This window comes from Linepithema humile, chromosome 6, assembly GCF_040581485.1.
Source record: "Linepithema humile isolate Giens D197 chromosome 6, Lhum_UNIL_v1.0, whole genome shotgun sequence".
Classification (NCBI taxonomy): Eukaryota; Metazoa; Arthropoda; class Insecta; order Hymenoptera; family Formicidae; genus Linepithema; species Linepithema humile.
In genome coordinates, this window is record NC_090133.1 from 26,411,004 (window position 1) to 26,431,868 (window position 20,865).

The 20,865-nt window shown below is 45.1% G+C and overlaps 1 protein-coding gene across 1 annotated transcript in view; it reads left to right on the forward strand.

Moving 5' to 3' along the window:
- Window positions 1-20,865, forward strand: part of da (daughterless) — a 110,669-nt gene that overhangs the window by 58,053 nt on the left and 31,751 nt on the right. Inside the window, 1 exon segment of the mRNA XM_067357633.1 lies at window positions 13,889-13,960. Coding sequence (XP_067213734.1) covers window positions 13,889-13,960 — 72 coding nt within the window.

The window sequence follows — 20,865 nt, forward strand, 5'->3', positions numbered from 1 at the left end:
CGCCGGGTATATACCGCGTGAGGGGTAACTCGTCGGCCGCTCGGCTGAATTTTGGCTATTTTTCGGTGGTCTGATGTTTGTTAAAATGGATATTTTATTGTCGTTTGTGCCATCCACGGCCACTCCATTCTTCCGCCCGCGAAAGCATCGCGCGCGCTTTCGTTAAACGATAAATCAATACCATGCAAATCCCATAAAGCGCGCGCTACCGCGCTCTTCCTCGGGCGGATTCTATCGCGCCGCGCGCGCGATTTCGCTCGCGCGAGTGAGCTCGTAATTTCATTTCCACGCCGTCATCGATATGACGCAAACACATTATTGCGTTTAATCTAATATAAATCCAGTATCGCATTTACACGGAAATTAATAAAACAATAGCGGTTTTGTTTCAGAAGTGTCGGTTAGCAGTTTAAAGTAGTATATTACGTGAATGAAGGCAAATTTGTACACACTTGGTATAAATTGGTATCTATACTATTTATGGAGAATATTGCGTGAGGTTACGCTGGTTTTGTAATATTTTTTTCTCGCTTGGCTATACTCGCGCAAGGACTTCTAGAAGTTATTAGTTTCAAAGTTAAAAATATCTCTCCCATTCGGATGAAAATTCGAAAACACGACCATAAAGAACAATATTGGCGGAGGAACGGGCGTAGCAACCGCGAGGCATTCTTCCTCGGCCTCTTAATAACCTGAGGGAGAGGAAATAAGGACGAGGGAATAAGTTGGCGCGGCATATTCTCGTGAGGCGGGGAGAAACTTCGTCGGCTTTGGTTAAATATTTAAGTAACAGGGCATTTCACTCCCGAGACTGGCGTCGCGGGGATGCCGTCGGGAGGGCGGGCGGGATTCGGGCGGGGATGAAATCGTTGTCGAAGGGAACGAAAGGGATGGCGACACCTCGGAGCGCCGCATCCCTTATCTTTATTCGTAAGATATCTCGCGCAGACGGGGATGACGGGGCGCCGACAAAGTCCAATCGCGGTTTTATTGCCCTCTCTTAGGAGGCGGTTTAAGTACGTTTCTGTGTCCCGCGGAAATTCTCGGTGCGAGAAAATGCCTTTTGAAAATTTCGACCTCTGTCGCCGATCCATCGCCCCGCCGCTCGTCCCACTTCTCGCTCGTCGGTTCTTTTGTTTCAACCGCTTCCACCGCGGTCTATTTTTCTTCTTTCCTTGATTTCCGTCCTTCGGCGAAATTGTCGAGATTAATTCGCGCTTTGCTGCGCAATTTCGCTTTAATTGATTCGATTAGAACTTATAGAAGTTGAGACGCGATTAATTTCATTAGGGATTTATAAGTTCGCAAGATAAACTTTTATTGATTGAAATTTTCGAAATAAGTGTATTCGCGCGTCGAGATCGGCGAGAATTATTTTAACCCGCTAATAACCGATAAGTAACGGCGATTAAATAACAAACTGCACGCACACGCGCGTTTTATCGTATTAATAATTTGGAGTTGCCGCGTCGCGAAAAGTTGTGCCGGCCGCATACGCTTGTAACTCGCCGTGTAATTCGCGCGCTGCTATCGACAGCCGTTCTGCTGCATCTCTATGTATGACGCGTGTAGGCGCGTGTGTGTATTACGCGGGTAATTTACGAATTTGAAACAAGCCGTTAGGCGTTACCTTCAATTAAAAGCGCGTAATTCCGAGAGGCCGCGACGGGGGCACTCGAGCGCGCCGAAACAGTTGTTGCTTCCCGATGTGCGAAGTGTCGTTGATGTTTCAAAAATGATACTCCACTCGATGCGATGGTGTGTAATTGAAAAATCAGTGAAGCGCCCTCGACACCGTTGGCCGCGCCGCGCTCGTCGAAAAACGCACCCTCGCACGCGCGTGCACTCGTGCTCGAGTGCACTCGTTGATCGATACCTCGGATTGTTTTTCTCCTCGAAAAGCTCTCGCGTAGCGCGCCCCATATGATTTTCCCGCTCATCCATTCACTATCCTCGCGTTTCGCGATAGCGTTCAACGCGCTCCGTATAATTAGCGTTAAATCTAGTCGTTTAATCCCCAGCCGAAGATAACGTTGCAACTGATCTTGATGGACGAATGCAATACGGAATCTCAGGCCGCGCGGCCTGAGCGTGCAGCGTTAAATGTAGGCCTTGAATTACGGCCGTCGAATTACCGAAGATGAGATCGGCGCGGGTGAAAGCGAGCGTCCGAAAATACGAGGAAATAATAAAAAGAGATAAATAAATAAAATAAAAGGGACCTTTGTGCTCTTCGCAATTAATTATCCACTCTATATGCTAATCGCGCGTTCGTTTGCTCCGCAGAGGCGTGCCATTGTCTCCTGAAAAATTAGAAAGCCCATTTACGGCCTTCTATGCGGTCTCATTAATTTGCGAAAAAATTCACGCGGTACCCGAATAGGGCCTCCCTATGTAAATCGCGCGAGCGCTGCACCGTGCGATCCATAATGTGTCAAGCGTGATCTACGCGCGTGTGTGTAAGTGCGCCGTGTCAAAAAGAAATTATTTACAGATGTGTGCGCGTCGTGTTTATGCAAATAGCGGTGCCGCGGCGGTGGCTCTCGTGGTCGGACACGGATGCTCGAACGACGTTCCGCGGCTTGCGTATTAACGTCGCGTATTAACGAGCGGCATCGACTAACAATCGTTAGTCGGACACTGCAATCGCAATATTATCATGCCGTCGTTTTGTTCACGTGGCGACGCGCGTTTTAAAAGCATAAAAACGCTTTCTACATTCCAATACGCGGGACACCGCCCAGGGCCAAATATGTGGCTGTAAATCGCGCGTTCCGCGACTGTTACATTTGCAATTCGATCGCGAATTTCTCGAGCCGTTTCGCTTTATACCGGAACGATCAAAAATATGCTTGCGCCGTCTTAGCTGTTTCCTGCATTTTTATCTTTTTAGCGAATTCCATTTCCTCTTCGACTCGTAAAAATATATTTCATCATTAAACTAATCGCTGGACATAAAAATGTGAATAAAGTACAAATAATTTTGTCGTTCGGTTTAGTCGTCCATTTAATTATTTTTAAGCAGCTTAAGATAAATTTGAATATTTTCGGCTGCCCCAGTTGTAGCGCTTTGCCGAGGTATTAACGACGATGAATCCGACGATAATCGATGTTACCCGCCTTCCATCTCGGCGATAATAAATAATAAAAATAGAAACCGCCGAAAAGCGGCGAGTCACGTTCAAAGCGGTAATAATATTCGGCGCGGCACCGTGCCCCGGATTGATCGGTCCGCACTTAACATTTGCGCAATTGCCGCAGGTGCGGCTACAATTTCACACGTCATTATTATTTGTTATCATTTAATTAATCGCCCGGGCGAGCATTTATTTATTTACGGTGCCGGGATGGCGCGCTCTCGCGCGCGCGCGCGCATCGATCTTTCGCGCCGTGTTTCGCGTACACGCATATCGAGAGCGAGAGTGAGAGGAAAAACGTGGGGCGAATTAGCACGGCCGCACGTCGCGACCGCATTAATTATTAGTACATGCTGAAACAAAATTAGGCGCTGTCATAGGCATAATTTAATCGCGTGCGGGAAACGGTGCAATAAAGTCGAGCGGAGCGTGTCGATCGATCCCCCGATGGGGAACAATTACCGGAAAAGGTTCATTTCATATTTTCTTCCTCATTCCTAGATTTAGATACGATCTTGATCTCAAATCTTTTAATTTATTGCTATTTTACTTTAATCGCGTGCGATTATATTTATTCTTATTTTTGTTTGTGCTATAATGTGTGTATGAATAATTTTTACATGGTATTTTTAATTTTTTAATCTGACTTTTTATTCTTGCCTATTATATTTACAGTATCGAGATCTGTTATATTTTTGGCAGTTATACGCTTTTATTCACCTTTCACAACGGTTATGTTTGATTTATCACTGACCAGAAAACATCTTTAAATAATGGAAAAAGCTTCAGGCGGTCGAGATTACCGTCGGTATTAAAGCAGTATAGCAGCATTTTAAGCGGTTTCACCGTTAGACCGAGCAACGACTTCCTCGTCTCGAGGATTTTCATCGAAACCGATTCGGTCCGATTTGAATGCTGGATTCCGGTCTGGTATTGGGGCATGATTCTTGCCTATCGAGCGCGCGCTCGGCATTCCAAGATCGACCCTCGCCAGGCTCGGTGAGTACCTATCGATGTGCGTACACGGCTATACCGATGATGAGGGTATTGTACACACGCGTGCGTACGGATTTATATGCGTGTAGGCACTTCGACACGAGCAGCGTATACCGCGACCGGCGAGCGAGCGAGCGAGCGAGCGATTTATTACGTTTTTGCGGCTGGCTCGGCGCGCAATATCTCCTGTCACGGTAATTGAATATTTGAAAATGTCAGGAAGCACAAAATATAAGTCAGAGTGCGCGGAGTCATTGTGTTCGCCGGTAGAACGTCAAATAGAACGCCATTCTTACGGGACATTGCGTTTCAGATATTTCTATCGCCTTCCCGATATAGCAACATCTTTTACGTTACGGACACGTTATTGTTTTATTCCGCAAAATTGTCACGCGAGATTCGTTGCATGGCGCTTCCGTGTTTCTTCGCGAGCTAGAAAGAAAAAAAAGAAAGGAACGGACGGCCGCGAGAAAGAAACTCAAATTGCGATCGTCGAGCGATCGACACGCGGTGCGCGCCTCCTCATTGATCGACCGCGTGGATTCGAGAGCGTCCAGCGCACAAATCATCCTTCGATCGTCGGTCGGATGCACCTTCTCGGTGGAAGTAGAAATTGCCGACAATAAATAATAAACCGAGCCGTGTAATTTGAGGTAACGGGTTCTCTCTCCCCTCCGTCTCTCGTCTCCCCTCATCCTCGCTCTCCTTTCCCGTTTTTCTCTCTTTGCTCTCTTCTCGCTCGCCACGTATACACGTGGACAACATGTTGTTCGTGGCGCTTCGCGAGAGGAGACGCGTGCTCGACACGCACAGGTGCAAGCAGAGATTACACGCTCTCTGTGTAAACCGCGGCGAAAGAAATATTTTTGCATTATGCAAAAAATTTTTCCGCGAAATCGAGATAAAAAAAAAGAGTATCCTTACATCGTCGGTGATTTTCGTGTTTAATGAGGTCATTCGAGAAAAAGCGTACGGCGAAGTGTGAAACACTTATTTTTTGCAAATGATAAATTATAGAATCTATCCTAAAATTCTGAAGATAGTGAACAGTATTAAAAAGCACAGATTAAAAAATGGTATTTGTACAAATTCCGATCGAGTTCTCGATTCCCGATCGCGCGATTAGCTCGTTCCTCCGCGGAAAACAATCATCATTTATCTATATTTTACAGCGGCAGGTAATACGAAGCGCTATCGCTCATAAAAGCGTAAAATTATCTAGAATGATCGCAGATATAAAATTACTGCGCGCTATAGCTCGGCTAATTACCGCTGTGATCTATATTCCGGCTAATGATGCGAACGCTATATAGTGTACTGTAACTCTCTCTCGCGCGCGCGTTATCCAATAATGCTCACTAACCGTAAAATTGTTCGCGTCGTTTTAAACTATAAAACGCCATCAACCGCGTGATTTTTCTATTTTTCTTTAACTCGTCGTGTAATCGCAGCGAATAAGTCTAGCTGAGTTATAAGTTTAACGTCGTCTTCTTCTGCATACCGGCCATCGCCGGCTCGGCGCTTCTGAGCTTAATCGCTTGCTCGCGCGAATGTGTGTGAATATGCCAGCCGTTAACCAGTCTGCTGCGAGGGTCAAAAGATGGCGAGGAGTACCGAGCCGTAAGATATTTATCTCGCGCCCGCACGCGTCTCGTAAATTCGCGCGTCGCTGAACTTTTATACCTCGCCTTTAATACACTTTACGCTACACGAACGACTTCGCCTTACCTCGTCCTGTCTCATCTTAGCGATTGGAACCGGCATAATTTTCAGCGAGCACAATTTTCGATATTATATAGCTGATATGATGTATTTTGCTTCAATTGCATCGTGCTTCCATTTCCGCAAATAAATCCGTGGATTATTTACGGACCTCGTAATTTAAGTCTGTATTCATTGGTCTGAGATCATACCGGTTCGAAATAAATTCTCCGGTCCGAGATAAATTTTCATTAATTTGGCCGTATCGTATTTATGTCTTACGGTGGATTTATATTGAAATATTGCACTTGAATATTTTGGAAGTCGATGTTTGTAGACAAATCAATTCAGTCGAACGTTTTGTTCATCGGCGATTGTTAAAATGACGCTTTTCAGTATGCGCGCACGCGCTTTCCGCGAATATTGTCATTGTTTTGAACATTATTGCTCCTCGCGCGCAGAGTTTCCTCGTCGAAAAAGCGTCTTGCGCGCATTCGACGATAGCGAAATAGCCATTAATTACTGAGAGTCGGCACTGGTCTTCTAATTAGCTCGAAAACCCGGTTTTGCTTTTGTCAGCCCCCGTCGCCCCGTAATCCGCACGGCTGCTCTACCCTTTTCTCTACGATGTTTCCTCGAACTTGTTAATTTATGAATGAGCGAGCCGCGAGTTAACGAGCAACGAAAATAAAAGTTGCGCGCGCGGCGAATGAAGTATAGTTGCGCCAGACACATTTTAATCTCGCGCTCCTCTCCGCGTCTTCGTCTTCTTCTCCGATTTCTTCCTCCTCGCAGCGAACGGAGGTCACATCGCGAACGAGGAAACATTCTTCATATTTTTTTGCGATTGTATTTTTCGAAATGTCTTGGCGCTCTCCGGCAAACATACGCGATAGCATTTTTCACGGAAGAAACTATACATCATTTTCACTGAAGGGTTATTTATTACATACTTGGTCACTTTCTTAGAAGCGCGCGCGCCATTCCGTATCGGACGGAAAAACCTAACGAACTAAGAAAAATGATCGGTACCGAAAGAATTGTCGGATAACAATGAAACGATGGGACGAGCAAGGCAATTTCCGACACCGTGTATAATGCTCCGGGGGGTGCGGCGTGGGTCGCCTTGATCGGCTTTGTATCCCGTTCCCCTCTCGAAGGAAAAGCTTTTTTTCGCGCTCTTTCTACTACCCTCTCCGCGCCCGCCTCCGTCCTGTTTCAATCTAAATCCGCTTCGACGCGTATAATTCTATCGACCGATCAAATAATTGAAACGCTTTAATTCTCTATGCACCCCCGCGCTTCTTCCTCGCCTTTGCAGGCTTTCGTTCTTTATCTACCCTATGTATCTCGGGGGTGGTACCGACTTCCCGATGAAGCATATCCACAATACGGTTCTTTACAGTCGAAGGGTAAACGACGAGAATTATCATTATTGCTAAACGTTTTAAATTTTATGTCACAATGTAAAGGAAGTAATAATAATTATTTTTTTATTAAAAATTTAAAAAGAGAAAATCTTTCGCATAATTGGCTTGATAAAAAGTGAACGAAAAAGTTAATTAATTTTGCTTGTCGATCAAGTTTATAACGAATCAAATTAAAGATGCAATATTTTTAACAAACATTTGCATAGAATAATTCGCGATTAATTTTAATACAAGAAATTACATTATTATCCGAAATCGATAAACGAATTGATGTGAAGATATTAATATACATACATTTGGGGAAAAAAGTGAGATCATTCAACTCGAATCGTATCGATTGCACAGTGTAGTCCCCCCCGAATTCACTGTTTTACTGTGTTTTTAATTAACATCTCCGCATTGACGGACACGCAGAAAAGATCGGTGAAAAAGGGGGGACGCAGCGGGGCGGACATCAACTCCGAAAGAAAGCGAGGGACGAGGGGGTTGAAAAAGGGGAAGCGGTAACGACGCGTACTCCAATTCCGAGGGCGCCGTGGACCTTCGGCAGGGGCGGCAGTTTTCGGGGGCGAATCCACCCTTGCCCGTATCCACGGAGTGTACAGTACACCGAGCGTGTAACGTCCCACTGTCAGCCGACCCTACCGACCTCCTACACGCACGCGTACATACACACAGGCACAAGTAAATGCGTGCAGAACACGCGCTCACCCCGAGCGGGGGGTCTGCCCTATGATTTGTAGCAGTGCTATAATGCCTCTAGCTGGCACCCTCCGCCCTTCACCCCCTTCCTCCGCTCCCGCCGTAACGCTTTCCTCTCACCCTCTGCGAATCGTCCACGAACACGCTAGTAGAGCGGAATACACGCGCGACTCTGACCCCTCGCGCGTGTAACGACACGTAGAAACGGTTGCCGTTTCGAGAGCCGGCTACGAAGCCAGGCGCGAGAAGTGTCCTGGCTTTCTCGTCTACGCTCTGGCGCTTGGTATCGAGTGAACTTTCGGGCCAGAGTGTACAGACAGTTTTGACCTAAATCCGATTTATTAAAATTATTAATTAATTTTAATTAGTTATTAATTATTGAAAATTCTGCACATTTTATTGGACGAGTAATTTCTTATATGTCGGATAAAATTTATATCAAAGTGCATGTTACATTGCATTAAATGTTACATTGCATTGTACAAATTTGGGAATATTATTGAAAAATAACATTCGGCGGGCGGGAGCGAAATTTATTAAAATCGCAAAATAATCGCAAATTGCAAAATTTTGGATCGTGCTCGCGATACCGCGCGGCGGGTACGTTGCTGTTCGAACAAATTCATTCGGTGACATTATCGTCGACGCTCATCCGGATGAACAACGGAACGATGACACGCGACGGTTGCGATTTAATCAGCGTGGAAAATTAACTGGTTGCATAATCCGAAATGCATAGCCGTTTTCGAGCGCGCACCGTTATCAGCGCGCTTGTGCGGTGATTGCGCGACGATCCGTCCAGATTTGACACTGATATACGCGCGAGAATTCACGAATCGACGAGGTCGTTATCTTAGCCGAGTGACGAATTCATAGTCTCCCCGCGTGATATTTAAATTCCCGGCTCGATGATTTAATCGAATCGGTCGCATCCGCGGTAATTATTCTACCGGCGAATTTAATCGGCCGCTATCTCGCTGTTGCGCGATTAATAATAACGGAAAAACGTGTCACTCGCAGCTTCTCACGTGTTGCGAATCTCGCGTTAATAAAATTCACAGAAATTAGGGTCGAATTTGTTGCAAACGGAAACAGATTTTAACGACAGTTATTATTCGCATAATAAAAATCAAGTTTGAATTTCAACTCGAATGGATAATTTTTTGACGATGTAAGCAATTATCGCATCGAGGATCGCGTTAGAGGAACGAAAAAGGAATGCGATCTTCTCCGGATGTCGGCGTTTGGGTTGTAAATGTAAGGCGATCCGAGGACTCCGAGGTCTTCGACAGTTTGATCCGGACGACAAACGCGCGGCGGCGAGGTTTCCGTTTATTGGTACACCCGACATACGGAGCCGTAAAACTCCCGAAGATCAACAAGGAGACGAATTTATGGCAGTTTCGTAGCACGACTGCCGTGAAGAGGAGAGAGAAGAGAACGGGGGTGTGAGGGGGTGGCCGGAGAACGTTCGTGAGAGAAGTTTTAGTCATATTGAAGAAGGCCAAAGTCGCCGGGCTACCGGGTGTTCCAGAATTAATCGGAAATTAATCGGATACTCGAAGCGAATAGATTGAATTTAATAGAAGTTGATTATAGTTTAATACAAGTTGCGACTGAAATGAAAGATAACGGCGACGGGGAGTTTTCGGCGTTCACTTATACTGGCGACGAGATTTGTTTTTGCTTAAGCACTTTTACAATTGCAAGAATAATGGGAAAGCTTATTTCGAAATAGCTGCGCGTATATCATACGCCGGAAATGATTTCCGACGACATTTTTTTTTTTTTACGACATATCCATTTGTTGTGAATATTGCGGAAATCGAGTTACGACAGAACGCCCTGTATAGAGAGCGGGAAAAGAGGGTGAGGGCGAGTTAAATCGCGAAATGAAGATGGCTTTACTGTTGTTAAGCGAACAACGGAACGAGAGGACCCGACAGTACGGTTGCCGCGAGTAAAAAGGAGATGAATGATACGGCGATACGGTTACAGGACAAAGATGGCCATAATTCGACGATATACTCGTCAGTGTCTCTCAGTTTGTAGCGAAAGTTCTCGAGCTACTGTCCGAGCATATTCCAAACATGCAGAGACTAGTGGCAAGTAATTATTTCATCTATAATTATATTTTTTAATTTATATACTTATCTCGAACAAAATTATCTCATTGTATTTATAAGATACACAAGTTATTTTATCGTACGATTATTTCTACAACTCGATGTATCTAATGTAATTTAACGCTCTGATATAATTACTTTTTTTTCTGGTTGTAATATTCGGTCAACTTTTCGAGATTGTACATCCTGCGTTAATTTTGAAAAATGTGCAAGACGCATTGAGCGTCGCTGGAGTATCGCAGCGGGCTTCTGGATTTAAAGGGATTCTCTTCCTCTTTCTCTGCTCGACGAATAGCTACCTACTTTACCAACCAACCGACCGAGCGAGAGCCGAGTTATTAAATTTTTAATGTGTCTAAGTTGGTACAGTTTCCCTCTTCACCCTCTGCCATTCTCGTTTTCTCTCTCCAGCCACTCGACCCGGCGATCCAACCCCGCCTGCGGAGCGAGGATGAGTATCGTGGGGTCACCCAGAGGGGGGTTAAACGAAACGAGAAACAAGAGAGGGTATGCGAGGAAGGGAAGTCGAGAGAGGGATCTGTATGTTGTCTGTCGCAATAAATTTATGAATTGTTCCGAATTACACGGAAGCTCGCGGCCAATCGAATTAACGTATGCTGGGGGCGAGCACAAGTTTTTTCCGTTTCCTCTAAATTTGCCGACCACTCGATACGATTTGAATAAGTGGTCGTAATAAAAGTTTAAATATATGTTTGTCTTCGGGATATAAAGTGGATTTTATTAATTCGTGTAATGGAAAGCAGAAGGGTATTTTACACAGGAGATACCTCGACGCGTTCAGGATCAATGTGTTATTGCTTAATTTTGCTTCTCCAAAACAATAGGGATATGTTATTCCCGCGTCGGATTTGCACACGTAACTGGATAGACACAAGATATCTACCTGATGACTATGCGTTTGCATTAAACACTTGACGTTGGTGTCAAGTGACGGCTGTCAAGGATTGTTTGCGTGTCATCTACGTAGAACCCGCGAGCACCTTACCGCCACAAGCTTACGATCATCCTGATGATAAATCGATAGGAACGCGCGTGTCCCGGCACATTGAATAATAACTTCCGGATGTTTTGGAAATTCTAATCGTCCGCGGTGCTAAATTATTCGTAGCAATGAATTATTCGTCGGGTTATCGATTATTTAAGAATCGTCGGTTTTCCCATAAATTGACGTGAATTATTTCTCGAGACATTCTTATATATCTGTCAATTTGGGCAATTAGCGTGATGATAATTATAGTTTATTCATATTGCATGTTAAGAGTTCGATTTATCAGAGACAAATAAAACTCAATTTTTCTCGACTTTTCTTGACTTTTCTTGACTTTTTAACGCAAAAATAGATAAAGTTTTGAATTTGCAACGTAAGCGCATGAAGTCACATCTAAAATAAACTTTATAGATTACGGACTTATCTCGCTCGTACACCGAAGCCCACGGGTCTCATCCGAGCTCGTACATCGTGATAACGAAAAAGCACAGGCGATAGAAACGCGGCGTGGACCAAGGGTGACGTCAATCCGTCAGCAAGAGAGTCATATATCTGCAGGCGAGACTTCGCGGTAAAGACACCGCCGCAGAAATTCGCGGAAGTTGCAGTGAGATTCGACGTTATTAATCTAACTAAATACACTATCCATTTCGCAAGATTTGTCTTCGCTTTACATCTACGATTCCCGTCGAATGTGCCTCCGAAACTCGGGCAGATTCGCTGTCGCCGCGAGTGACTTTATGCGCAAAATGTCGCGTTTTATATCGTGTATTTGATAACAAGCGCGAGTTGCGGTACTTAATTCGAGATGTGAAGCTGGATTTAGCGACACGAGAGGGGGAGGGCGGGAGGAACGGTGGCAACTACTGTTAAATAACGATTACAGCGAGGGAAAGCAGTCGCCGAAATGTCCGTGTAACGTCAACCGGCGGTAATTTAACTGCCGCCTCCATAAACAATCGTAGCCGGAGCCATAATTATTATTGTGCCGCAGCTAGAGCGGGGCAAGCGGGGACCGCGGCGACCGGCTAGAGCACATTGTATGCGCGCCGCGCGCAGCGACAGTTAAATCGCCGTCGTTAAATGTCCGGCTTTACGAGTGTCGTTGAATCGACGTTCTGTTCGTTATCGCCGCAAACTGCCCTCGCCCCTCCATTCTCTTCCTCCTCGTTCACCTCCTGCTTTCCCTCTTTCATCCCGCGCTTCTCTTTCTTTTTTTCCCTTACATTCTTGTTATCGAAGCCGGCCGCGTAGACTTTTGCGTCATTCATTGCGTGGGAGGTTTCCGGTCGCGCGACAATCAGTCGCCGCTTTAAAGTGGCACGTCACGGAAGTTCGTCGTCAATGTAGTTTAACTTTCAATGAACATTGCAATTCTTCGAAATCTGTTGGGTAAATTTTTTTCTCGCGGGACGTCAAGTGAGAATTTGGAAATGGATTAAAATTGATGCGATGCCCGTGCGCGTAATGCGCGATATATTTCGAAGATGTTTCATAGTTTCTGACATGCTTGTACGTTTGCTTACATATCCGCGCTGCGACATGATGATAAAATATACAAAAGCGACCGTAGACATGCGGATCTAGCATCGGGGGGGGGGGGGGGGATATGTGTGGGAGCTAGTTGGCCTTACAAAATTTACATTAACGAAGAGAGTTATCAATGTCCTTTCGCAGACGTTCGATGTTTTCATTTCAACAGGACGAAGGTTTTCCTGCAGACTTTTATATAGTCGCGGAGACTAGCGTTTCCTTCCTTCTGCCTCTGTGTCGCGGGTATGACATTGATTGTTCTCGTTCCAGGGCATCGAGCGTAAAAAGTGCGTTCTCGACTCTTCCAAGTTCGGACGCGACGATTCTGTCTCTCGGCAGAAGTTGTTCGCCGTGTGCCTAATGAATCTTTCAGAGTACGAAAGATGTTCGCGCTCTTTTTCCTCGCGAATGCCATACAGGGGCCGGCTCTTGAGAGGGCAAAAATGGCCTGTCGCGTTGTCCTGTTTCGGAAAAACTCGCCGTCATGAGTCGTCCGATGCGCCGTAGTTAAGGCTCATTTACACCGGTCGCGTTTTAAACAATATCGCATTCGATCAGTTCACACAAGTCAGAGCAATTCTAATGATTGAAAAATGAGAGAACCATTTAATGATATTTATGGAAAAGTATTAATGATATCATCAATTTTATCTTAACATTACTGGAGCTATTTTATTCTGGCGTATTTTATATTTATAAGAAAATAAATGAAAAAATGAAAAAAAATTAATTAATTGTTTCTTAATTTTAACTATTTTAATATTTGGATGGTAAAAAAATCGTCCCGTTTAAATAAGCCATTATTCGGATGTTGAGCATGCGATCGAGTCATGTGTGGCCTTGGCGAAGAAAGGGCGACGCATTCTGTTTCTATCCTCTTTGTTACTTCGTGAAGTCTCCAATAGTGAAGTCCGTTCTCTGGAGACTATCACGGCAATTCCTCGCATAAATGGCTTCGCGTTGCCATTTCCGGTTGCCGGAAGCGTCTTGACTAATCGGCTTCTTCGATAGACGATTAGTTCCGCCAATATTTCGCATAATCCTGTCTTTTTATTCTTGCGTTATGACTTATCTTCTATAATCTCTAAAACTTATAAGAATACATTTTTAGACGATGAATTCTGATACTTTCTTATAATTTGCAAAATTGATATAAACTGGATGACATTTGATATTAAGTGAAAATTGATTTAAAAAATGTATTATTTCTGTCGCAATTAATTTTAATCGTTTATTTTGTCTTTTTTGTTTCAGGTAAGTTCAACATTGATGAACAAAAGTCACGAGCGTCTCTGTGCAAGAATCGTGAACGATAACCGTATTCACGTGAGTCCCTCGCTCAATTTTTTTCGCTAACATGAGCAGCGTGAACACGTGGGTAGGCGCAATCATAAGCACCGGGCGTGCTTAATTCATTCAACTTTCTAAGAGCGCGCCTACCCAACAAACGCTCGTTGTTTTCCGCACGGGCGCGGGCGCGGAAATATTTGTCATTTGTGTTTATGCCGTTTCTTTATACAACTGTAATATGCAGCCATTTTATGTGTTTACCTAGCCGGCCCATTAATCTTCGACCGCGTCTCGTGGAACGACCTGTAAATTTCGCCGGGAAATCACGAGATTCGTCGCTGTCGTCGAGAAAGTCACCAAGTTTTACAAGCGGCTCCCACATTTATGACGCCAAGTAATATATATGTAATATGCATACCAATGTGCCGTGGAATTTATTTGCGTCGCGCAACGTTACGATAATATAGTGAGCGATTTTCCGTATCGATTGCGATGAATATCACGAGCGCCAACATTTCCTTTTTATATTTTTTAATAATCTTTGCTTTCGCAAATTTTCCGTTAATTATAAATGATAGGGGTAAATAATAGAGACCTATTATTCTTTCATACAAAGCTTATTGTCTTTTTTGTTCCTGTATGAAAGCCGAATTAATTTGCCGGTCAATAGCGCTCCGAATCGATGATCTAACGGTATCAGGAGACTGTTCGAGAGATCGGTTGAGAATCTAAGCGTTGTAATTCCGGACAGAGCGCTTATCTGCATTGTAGAGCCTTTGTTTCTGTCACGTTTCGTTCGCGACAGATAGGATCGGCGGCGAAATCAATGTCGGTGAAATTCACGTGGAACGTTGAACCGAATTGCAGCGAATGCTATTTTTTCTGCGGTCTAAAACTATTTGGTTCTCGAATAGATCGCATCTAGTACCGAACCCGGAATACTGCCAATCAGTTGTTCGTCGCGCGATTGTTGCTATACGGGATCTGCCGAAACCGGTCGGTCTTACAATTGGAATTAATCACGAATTAGGATTTTATGTTTTGCGGTATCGGAACGAACGATTCGAAATAATGAGACATCTCTTGCGCTGAAATTGGTAAACATCCCATTTTAATGCGCAAATAATAGATTGCGTTTCATTAAACAAATTAATGATTACTGAAAATTAATAATTAATGGTCGCGTAATACGCGGCGGGGTAGCAAAGGGGCGCGTTAGGCGCCGCGCTGTTGTGCTCCCGTCGAAAATGCGGCGAACTGTTCACGCGAGGTACGTCAAACGCAATGTTCAACGCGCGTGAAATTTGCGGTAAATAACATGTTTATTTTATGCAACTGGTACACAATGAATTATTTGTTGCATCAAGACATGGCAGATGGGTGGGAGAGCCTTGATTTTAATTACGCGCGCCCATAAAATCGCGAAATATTCAATGACGGGATTGCGAGGGTTAGATAAAGCGTACGATTGTTAACGATCTAATTGCAGGTGTGCGATACATTTCCAAAAATGATCATTTCCGAAGTAAAAGGCTGCTTTTTATGTCACCGTTGCTGTTTTATTTCTGTCTGCCGATCTTTTTTTGTCTCGTTGGCACACGAACGCCGCCAAAGCGACAGGCGGTCTGTCCCAGTTTGCTTCTCAGCGATTAACCCTTCGCTTCGACGATCGATAGCGATCTTAAGATCTGTTTAGCTAAACACATCGCTGACAAAAAAAGTATTGCGTTAATAAATGCAGTGCGTTCACTGAGCACCAATGAAAGACAAGTTTCCTCGGATCTTGCTTCATCCCAAGAACTTGCCTATCAGTTTTTCTCTTGTCTTTGTCCTTATCTTCCATCTTCGCTTCTCTCTCTCTCTCTCTCTCTCTCTCTCTCTCTCTCTCTCTCTCTCTCGCCGTCGTCGGCGACAGGCCGTCTGGTTGGTTCTCGGGTCTCCTTCCCGGTATTATTACATTAGATACAAAAATCGCAGACAAGCCCGAGCACACCGCGACGGTGCATTCTCTACCGGGAAAGAACGTCCACTGCGTCAACGCGTAGTATCTCTTGGACAATGTCGTCCTCGTCCTACTCGCTTGCTTGTTCGATCCAAGCTATCAATTTCGTCCTCCTCTCCTCGTTCTCTCGCTTCATATATATATATATATATATATATATATATCTCTTTCTCTCTTTCTCTTTTGCTCCTTTCTCTTTCCAGCGCGTTGCATTGCGTTGTGTCGGCGGCAGGCAGTCTGGCTAGTTTACTCTTCAGTGGTTAGTCCACCTCTCTCTTTCTCTCCCTCTCGTTCCCCCTTGTTCTCTCTCTTTCTTTTCCTCCTCTAGTCGACCGTTCCTCTCTCGCGCACCTTCACCGTCGCCACACTACCCACGGACACGTTCCGTACCTGACTCGCATGCGTGTGCGATCCGCTCCTCCGCTGCGACCGTCTCCTTCGCCAGGCCAGTCCTTTAAAACCGGTACAGTACTGATAGAAAATGCGTGTGTCGTTACGAACACGCCCTTTCGCCGTTTAATCGCTTTTTCTCTTTCTGACGGATAATTAATCTCGGTGCAATTAAGTCAATTAAATTTTTACCGAGATAAAAACTTTTAAAGTGTTAAAGAGAACGAGAGAGAATAAGAAGACTTTATGCGCAGTAAAATTTATTATATATAAATGTATTGGAAGATGAAGACGCTACAACTGCAAGATCCTTACGTAACGCTTCTTCGTCGAATTTTGCGTTGTACGATCCATCGCGCGGATCGTTTCGCGAGAGATTTTCTCAAGAGAGAGAAAGAGAGAGAGACGTCGGTTTCACAATGCGATCTCTACGCTCGATCATTTCGCGTGGTGTAGTCCGGTTTGTTAAAAGTGAACGTTCTCGCCGTTTCGAACAGAACTGCATTGGCGATTCGATGACGACGATGACGGCTATACGTTACGCTGCGCCTATGTGTAACGCACGCGACGGCTAAGATTGAAATCGGTACAGAGAAGAAACCGAACCGAACTGGTCGCACATGAATGGAACCATAATCATGCAGGGACGAGTCGCATACGCTTAGGCGGTCTTTGAACCGTCAGGGAGGAAAAGAGAAAGAGACAGAGAGAGAGAGAGAGAGAGAGAGAGAGAGAGAGAGAGAGAGAGAGAGCCGCTTTTTTTCACGAACTGCTCTCTGCTCTCTTTTTCCGCTAGGCGCGTTCGCAATATAAATTCATGCCCGCCTCGAATGAATCGAGATTTTATCCGATCGTAAATGTCAGCCGATCTTGTACCGCTCTCGCGCTAATTCCGCGCGATCGCGGATCTACAAACTCGTATCCCGATCCGTGCCGTTTCAACGTGGTCGATTGCGATCAAAACTGGACGAGATTCGCGAAGGAACGTACCGTGCGTTTTAATTGTGAAAGAGAAAGTTCATAAGTTGAGCGTTTCATTATTTCATTATTGATCTCTCAGATTTAACAACTTGTTTATTTCGAGATTATGTATCGAATTCTTTTCACATCTGTGGCGCGGATATTTTCTAACTTTCCACTTCGCAATTAGCGGACTACGCATGAATAAGTAAAGTAAATGCACACCACGCGCGCCTCAAAGAGTTGAAACATTGTCGACACGCCGAGCGTTGTGCAATTCGCGCAATATTTCATCTAGGATTTATATCGGGAACCACCTCGGGGCGGTTTCAGCTTCTTTGTTATCACAATTCGCGGCGGGCAAAACAAAAAAAAAAAAAGATCAACCTGTCGGCCGAGCGGTTGAATTATTATCGTCGCAACTCGATTCGAAAGGACATGTCGTCGTCGTCGCACAAGCATCGAGATATCTAGGTGAAGGTGTGCGATTAGGCACTTCGCGGACCGCGCGCGGTTACCAGTTTCGTTGTGCAACCGGCCAGGCGCGCGCGCATTGATCGAGCGCGCCGAGTTCTGTATCGCTCACTCGCTCGCTCGCTCGCTCGCTCGCTCGCCTCGTTGCCCGATTTGCTACCGCGCTTCGCCTCGCGATCTGATCGGGATCGACGGTGGACCACCTACTCGTTACCTGTACGCGTTACCGCACCGATTGCGCGATTAGTATCTCCATTATAGAGGAAAAGGTAGTAAGCGCGATACCCATTATGTCATTGAACCGTAAAATGCGGCGTTTAGTTCTGCACATTATGCGGCTTGAATTTTATGCGCATATATTTCAGTGATATACACGCGAATTATACAGACAGTCGTGATTTGAAATCTATGATTCTTCGAAAAATGACAATCACAGCATATAGGTATTTTGAATTTCCCAATTATTTTTTCTATAATTACTGTAACGTTTTTATTGAAAATTTGCATGGAAGAGGAATATCGTGACGCGATGATTATTATTACAGTTATCAGAATTGCTTCTTGTTGCAATCGACCACAGATTCTTCTACACTGCTCACCTTGACTGAAATTCAGAAGCGATTTCGTCGATCATCGTCACTGATCCGTCGCCGCACTCGCGATGTTCGCAGCTTGCTCGTGTTCGGACGTGCACCGAGCCTCCGCCGTGGGCTTCCCTACCTGTTGCACGTCGAGCCAGGCTAGTTTTTCCTCGAGTTTACCTCCCTGTTTCCACTTTGCGTCGCCGAGAAGCTCAGCTGCGGCGACCGGAGTCGCGTCTCCGGCATTGCGGAGAAACTCCGGACGTCCGTATAATTGCATTCGCGTCTTTTTCAGCCCGGCAAGAATTCTCGCGAAGCCTTAGACGCCCCCGCGCGATTCCTGAAACAATGAATACTTCGGGATTATTGCATCTCGATCTTTTCTCGGATGTTGAGTTATTTTTACATTGTGCCTCGCGTCATGTGTCGAAATCTTCAGAGAATCTCGATCGAGACGAATGAGGAAAAAAAAATATTCCAACGTGAAATATCTTCAAGCTTCGTGTAATTAATGAATAATTGATGATTAAAAATGCACGCGTTCGTCAAGTTTACGATCGCATTTAAAACCGACCTCCTCAGTCATCGCCTCGAATTACGCGGCATTGTTTACGAAAAATCGACCTCGCTCTTTTCTCCTCTCGCGATTCCCAGGCTCCTTAAACGTTTGCACGCACGAAAGAGCGAGCCGAAGGTCCGTCGGACCTTGACGGTGCCGCCGATGCAGCGGCAGATATTCTGTCGGAGAATCGATTCCGCGGCGCGCGGAAGTCAGAACAAAGGAATCGATTCACCCGGTGGCGGCCACCTAATCCTCACAAAGCGCCTCACGTCGCCACGAAGTCGAAGTTTACTTTTCGTGCTCAAACATAACTCGGGGGCTTTCGGAAGCGCGTTTGCGCGACGACGAACGTAGGCGTAGGGGAAGAGGAGCGGCGGAAGGAGGGCAGGGAGGGTTAAACACACATAATCCACCGTTTTCCGCTGTAACTCGTAACTCTCGCTCGTATTTTCTGTCGTTTCTCTTCTTCCTCTTTCTCCTGCTGTCGTTTCTCTTTCTCTCTCTCTCCCTCTCTCTCTCTCTCTCTCTCTCTCTCTCTCTCTCTCTCTCTCTCTCTCTCTCTTTCCGACCTCCTCTTCTGAAATCCCTCCGCGGATAAACTATTTCTGTATTCCCGCAACGGTGCGCAACGAGCATTGGTTAGAAAGAGAGAGAAGAGAGATGCAGCGGCGCAGTGCAGCGGGATACAACTACATCTTGGAAGCTTCGAGAGAGTCGAGCGCAATTGTACGTACGTGGCTTACAATAGTTGTAGTGCGCTGACTCCCTCTTCTATCAGCTCTTACAGCGAATTAGTCTCAAAGCTAATCTTAAAGCTAGCCGGGAATCTTTTTTCTCAGACAGAATTCACTTTGACGAGCGGCTCTTTTCTAAATGTTTGACATTATTTTAGTACAATTCTTTTTCTTCTTTATTTTAATGCAAAGTTTTAGGTTTCTCCGATTTGCTAAATTTAGGATTAACAGATTTTATTTTTATTCGTTGTTTTGCAGACATTTCGTATGGAATTCGCAGCGGAAAGAAGAACATTTTAGCGCTGAGAAATTATCTTTCAACGCTTGGCGCAACATAGAAGGGATGGGCAAATTTTTCTGCTTGCCGATAAGGCGGATAATTAAGAATTTAAATATTTCGTAAATCTCAGCGAGAGAATGCCGGCTTATATATCGCGATAGTATCGCAACACGGTTGATGGGCATTTGGAAATAGTGCCCGATGCCCCGCCGAGGTATTTGACCTCTTGTAAAAAAGCGGAAAGTAATAGGCGATTAAGATATCGCGCCGATTCACGATTAATGATCCGCCGTGAAACGAGGGGCAGATAGGCACCGTTGTAAACAACGCTCGCCCCCTCGAATCAATATCCGATTCCGTTCGCGCTCTTCTATGATCTACATTATTATCGAGTGAACGTTGCGCTGTACATAATTAGACGTTATCTGGAACATTACAAGCTCTTTTGCGGTTTCGATCTGTACCAATCGCGAAAGCGCACGAGTTTAGTTTATATCGAAAACTATCGAAACAATAGCCGCTTAAATCCCGTAATTTAATTAACATCAGAAATATTGCAAAATCACTCTGGAATTTATATCGAGAATGCAAAAATGTTCTAACAGCGCAATCGTTTGAAATGCAAGAAAAAAAAAATAAATCATATATATATATATAGCGTCATTGCTCGACAATGCACATGTATCGCTTCCGCCACGACGTCCCGATCTTAATTCCCACGACTTTTACGCGCGCAGACGTTATTCGACTCTCACGCCGAGTGCAACGCTTGCAGTCCGTCTGCGGCGGAGTGCATACGCGCGAAACAAGATTGCAAACTTCTCCGTCTCCTTTCCGCCGTGTCGTGCTGCGAGAGAAGCGGGAGAGAAAGAGAAGCGCGCGGTGTACAACGAAGCGAGAGTGCATCGGTACGAGCACGCACACACGTGTGAGGGACTTCTACGTGCGTACCGCAGGG